This window comes from Sinocyclocheilus anshuiensis, unplaced genomic scaffold (genome assembly GCF_001515605.1).
Source record: "Sinocyclocheilus anshuiensis isolate Anshui unplaced genomic scaffold, SAMN03320099.WGS_v1.1 scaffold44, whole genome shotgun sequence".
NCBI classification, from domain to species: domain Eukaryota; kingdom Metazoa; phylum Chordata; class Actinopteri; order Cypriniformes; family Cyprinidae; genus Sinocyclocheilus; species Sinocyclocheilus anshuiensis.
In genome coordinates, this window is record NW_015555746.1 from 1471303 (window position 1) to 1476855 (window position 5553).

Below are 5553 nucleotides of genomic sequence, written 5' to 3' on the forward strand. Positions count from 1 at the left end.
TATTGTGAAACAGGGTGGATAACTATTTGCCTAATACACTGATGCCTAACTACATTGTTGCCTGTTCATTAAACATGAACTTTGATTAATTTGTGCTACGGTAGATGGCTGTCTATTTCCAATGCATGGTAATAGGTAGATAAATGATCGGCAATGTTCTACCTAATAGTCTTACAATTTAGTTTAAATTAAGCTACAGTTGACACATTTCTGCTGATTTTATTCTATTTTGATGTGTAAATCTAACTGTAAAAAAAAAAATTGTACTGTATTAACCCAGAATTTGTTTAACCTTGTCTTCAAGGTGACCACCAAGGGGGCCAGTCTGAATCCCAATGCTAAAGTGTGGCAGGAAGTGTCTGCACCAACCACCCAGACTCCAGAGGCAGCCACAGAGATGTGCCATTGGCCACAAGCAGATACTGTCTCCACAGAGGAGTCGGAAGGTACGTATCTTGATTGCCATTTGTTTAGTGCTGTAATTAAATGTGGAAAAATTGACTTCATGTTGATAATTTTCAATATTTACATGTCATTTAAAACCCATATGCTTTGAGTTATGTGGAGAACTTAAGAGATTTTTTTTCTACACACTAGTTCATCTACTTGGGAAATGGCTAGATTGATTGCAAGTGTTGTTGACAGCTGCGGCCATTTTAGAGTGTCATGTTAAAGTTTGCTAAAACCCAGTGATGATCAGTATCGCGCTTGGAAGGACCCAGAACCATTCTCACTGTAGAGATCTTCCATTCTCATTTCTCCTCTATCTCACTCTCTCCATTCTGTTCTTTTTCAGTCTCTTTCTCTAATTCTCAAGCTAAATTTCTTGCTCATTCTCTCAGTGGAGTGTGTCTGCCCTAATGACCGTGAGATTGAGATCTGAGGGTTAAATGGCCTATCGCTGTTTTTACATAAGTGATCAGTAAGCTTCCAAACTCATTTACTACTGTCGTTTCTCCTCTAGGTTTCAAGGAGTATGGTGTTGGCTATGGTGACTCTGAGTCAGCCCCTCCTATGGAGAACAGCATGTTGAATGGCATGGAGTCCGCAGAACTGGCTTACCCACTCTACGAACCAGGTCTGTCACATACACCCACTGTCACACTTCAGTTCCACTCCATTCCAGTGCTGCTTACTGGCTGATTGTCATTGGGGGTGTGTATGTGTTTTGTGTTGCTCAGTGGAGGGTGAGACGGTCGAGGGGCAGCCTCCGCTGTCTGAAGAGAGTCTGAAGGAGTCACTGAAGAAGCAGCTGGAATTTTGCTTCTCAAGGTAACGCCCACTGTACACCCAGACATGCTAACACCTGCTCCCCCATATTACGTAATTGTGTTAGGGATGAATGGAAAATCATAATCATCTGCACAGTAGAGCAGTGCTTATTTACTCTTGCTTGAGAAAATTCTCATTCACTAATTAAATGCAATGTCATAATGGACCTATGATATTGGCAGTGATTTGATGTAGATGATCCGATTAAAGCCATTTTATTTGGCAGTATTGTAATTGTCGGTTGCCAAATAAGGACAGTTTAATTTGAAAACATGACACTTAAAAAAAAAAATAAATAAAAATAGCTCACCCATAGGGCTGGACGATATGGCCAAAATTGATATCATGATATATTTCTTAATTTCGGTCGATACGATACAATTCCGATGTCGATATGAACACTATTTATCTGAAATAGAGAATTATTGTCCAGCCCTACTCACCCAAATATTGAATGTCCTTTTTTTAACTTTCTCATTGCTGTCCCATGCTGTCTCATTGCCCAATATGGCCATTGGATGCCAAATGTAATTTAGTGTCATGTGACTACTTGGAAAGTCAGTAATTGTTCAATAACCCATTCCTGAGGTAATCAAAAAATATATATATTTTTTTTTTTGGTTTTTATTAGTGGTTGATCAATACTATATATATATATATATATATATATATATGGCTGAGAACGCATGCAGCTTGTAAATGAACATGGAAATGAATAGTAATAATAAAGTAGTCTTCTTTATTATTAAAACGGCAAATTATATTAACAATAATAACATAACATATTTATTTCAATAACTTCGATATCTTTTGAGTTTAATGGGAATTATGGAACAGTCTTTGTGATCGTAGTAACCCATTCTTTGTACAATAACTTATTATAAGAATAACTACCTGAGAAAGCTGCAGAAAGAACAAACCGAGCTCAACATGCGACAACATTGCTTAGTTCTGGTGAGTTGTGCTAAACTTCGATTCCTATTTCTTTAGACATTGTTTTTCAGGTAACAGTCCGTGGATATAACACTATATATAAACACTATATATTCACTCGTCCAAATGAAACTTGTTGAAACTTTGAATAATTAATCGTTTGTAACAGCAAATTATCATTAATATTATTTTACTATTCATTAGGCTACATTTATAATAACCTTTTTAAAGTGCAACATAAAAGAGGCTTTTTTTCTGGTTTGGGTTTGAGAAAAAAAAACGACATCTGCCATTTTAAATTTATAAGCAAAATATGAACACAACCGTTGGCTTGTAGCCATTGCGAAATTAAATCACTTTAACCGAACAATTTAACATCCCTGAGAAGAATGTCCCGAGTCAGACTTGCCTGACGTGGGTTTCTTAGCAGTAAACTGACCATTTTCCAGTCCAAGTTGAACGTCCTTCAAGGACAGCGCATCCACACTTTGCTTTGCCATCCTTATTCTGCTCTGTCGCTCATCGACAACCAGTGGTGGACGAAGTACACAGATCAGGTACTTGAGTAAAAGTACAGATACATATAATAAAATATTACAACAGTAAAAGTACTCCTTTTTCAATTTTACTCGAGTGAAAGTACAAAAGTACTCAAATTTTTTTTTTATGTACTTAAAAAAAGTACTGATAGATTTATTTAGCAATTTTATATAGGCTACTTTAAAGTAGTAGCTACTTTAAGGCTACTTTAATTGGAGCTACTTTTAACTCCACTAAATGGAGTCTAAAATCACCCCTGGCCAAATGCCCCCAGAGGGCATCACTTCCCACTTTGATAATTACTGTAGTTACCATTTTCTGAACATCACATCCTTTATTTATCTATCTAGATGGTTGAATAAAAATATTTGGACTTTATATCTAATATTGAAGGAAATTACAGTATAACTAATGTAATTTGTTTTTAAAGGTTTTATTACGTATAAAACTTGTACAGTTATGCTAATTCAGAAGGAAAACTTTGTTGTCAGTGGACAGAAATATTACCCCGACAAGCCAATGTAAACATTTCAATTGCATTGTCTGTAAATTTGCAAAAAGCAAATATACAGAGGTCCTTTTTTTATTAGTAGCCTACAGAACATTCTCAAAACAACCTAAAAGGACAGTTAAAAAGGGCTTAATTAAAAAAAAAAAAAAAAGTTCTTCTAAATGGTACCATAAAATAACCTGGTATCTGCAGGTTTTTTAAAATCAAATTTAAGACCTTTTTTTAAGATCTGCACTTCACATTTCAGCCTTTAACCAATTTAAGAAAACAAAAAAAAAAAAGTTATTCCAAATGGTACCATAAAATAACCTGGTATCTGCAGGTTTTTTAAAATCAAATTTAAGACCTTTTTTTAAGATCTGCACTTCACATTTCAGCCTTTAACCAATTTAAGAAAACGGATGAGTCAAAAGTATCAATTATATTAATTTAAACAATTATCAATTAATTATTATATTAAATAAATAACATATAACTATATTTTACTGGCTTAATTGTTTAGATTTTTATAATGCATTATCTTCTTATCGATCTACCATTTCACATTTACAGCTCTGCGTGTTGGATGAGTCAAAAGTATCAATTATTATATTAATTTAAACAATTATTATCAATTAATTATTATATTAAATAACATAAATATATCTTAGTGTCTTAATTGTTTAGATTTTTATAATGTATTAGCTTTTTGTCGATCCACTGGTTCACATTTAAAAAGCAGATGGGCTTATTGAAAAAGCAAATTCATTCTCTGCCAGCAGGTTTCACTTTCAAAACTGCGCATATTGTGGTTTCCCCGGTAACCGCAGTCCACAAAGCTGACGTGCAGCGCTCAAGTTTATTCAGTGAAATCGTAGCCTTTTGAAGTTTAATCGTCATATTAATTCATACAGCAATTCTTGTCTTTCCGTCCCCAAAAGTAGGTCAGTACACTTAAATAGAGTCGCAATATGAATATGAATCCAGCATGTTCTGCGTGTCTCTGTGTATGTAAATGTCACAGATGCGGGATTTTGTTTTCTACACGTACAAAGTGAGACGCTCGCGGTGATTTCAGCTTCTGTCGTCTCACTACATGAGGACATAAATACATGAACAACATCTCCAGAACTGCTCTGACTCCCTCTGAGTCACTTCATGAGCATTTGACAGTTTCATTGGAGTAAAACTATCTCTACTCATAATACTACTCAGGGATGAAAGTTTTTCTTAGCTACGACGGATTTCCGTCAATTGAAAAAAATGAGGGGAAAAGAAACATGTAGCGCATTGTTGTTGTTCCGGTGTTCTGACGATTTGTTGGTAGCATAATCTGATAGATAGCATTATTTGTCAGAACACCAGCACACCAAAAATCCTCCCCGCCACGGCTGCAGCTTCTCACTGACAACATAACGCCGCTCGCCTATATATATATATTTCTATATATAGTACCAGTCAAATGTTTGGACACACGAATGGGAAAGTGTCCAAACTTTTGACTGGTATTGTACTATAATATACACAAAGAATATCGGCCGATATATCGATATCGGCCTTTTTTTACTCCCTAATATCGGTATCGGCCCCAAAAAACCCATATCGGTCGGGCTCTAGTTAGGTGTAAGGGATGGGTCAACAGTGTAATTATAAATGTAATTACAGATGTAATTACATGCAGGTATTTTATAGATATAAGTACAATGTAAAAACATGTATTAACACTAAGTACACTGTACCAAATGATTAATTTAAATGTAAGTACATAGTAGTTAATGCCACTTAATATAAAGTGGGACCCAAAGATTTTATCCATTGGAACTCTTATATGGACACTGACCCTGCAGTGCAAGTGTTCAACATCTGTTCATTACATTTGTTTCCTACAGAGAGAATCTCTTCAAGGACCTTTACCTGATGTCTCAGATGGACAGTGATCAGTTTGTCCCTATTTGGACTATTGCAAGCATGGAGGGGGTCAAACTGCTGACTACTGATATGGACCTGATACTTGAGGTGCTGCGAGGTAAAACAAACAAAACCTGACCACAGTTTCAAAGTTTGTTCATGCCTTGCAATGCTTTAATTCCTTGTTTTCTGTCCTCCTTAGCTTCTCCCATGGTGCAGGTGGATGAGAAAGGTGAGAAGGTACGGCCAAACCACAAGCGATGCATCATCATCCTCAGAGAGGTTCCTGAGACCACGCCTGTAGAGGTGAGACCACACTTTATGGTCATCTCTTGTGGCTGTATATGGTAGAGCTTGGTTATCATTACTGTGGTCACCCCGATGATGATCAGTATTGCGCTTGGAAGGAT

The 5553-nt window shown here is 36.1% G+C and overlaps 1 protein-coding gene across 2 annotated transcripts in view; it reads left to right on the forward strand.

Moving 5' to 3' along the window:
• larp4ab (La ribonucleoprotein 4Ab) overlaps window positions 1–5553 on the forward strand; it is a 21713-nt gene that overhangs the window by 6235 nt on the left and 9925 nt on the right. For both annotated transcript variants that reach the window (XM_016467116.1, XM_016467117.1), the window contains exons 2-6: window positions 305–446; window positions 965–1078; window positions 1182–1272; window positions 5125–5261; window positions 5346–5449. In XM_016467116.1, coding sequence (XP_016322602.1) covers window positions 305–446; window positions 965–1078; window positions 1182–1272; window positions 5125–5261; window positions 5346–5449 — 588 coding nt within the window. The remainder of the gene's footprint in view (window positions 1–304; window positions 447–964; window positions 1079–1181; window positions 1273–5124; window positions 5262–5345; window positions 5450–5553) is intronic.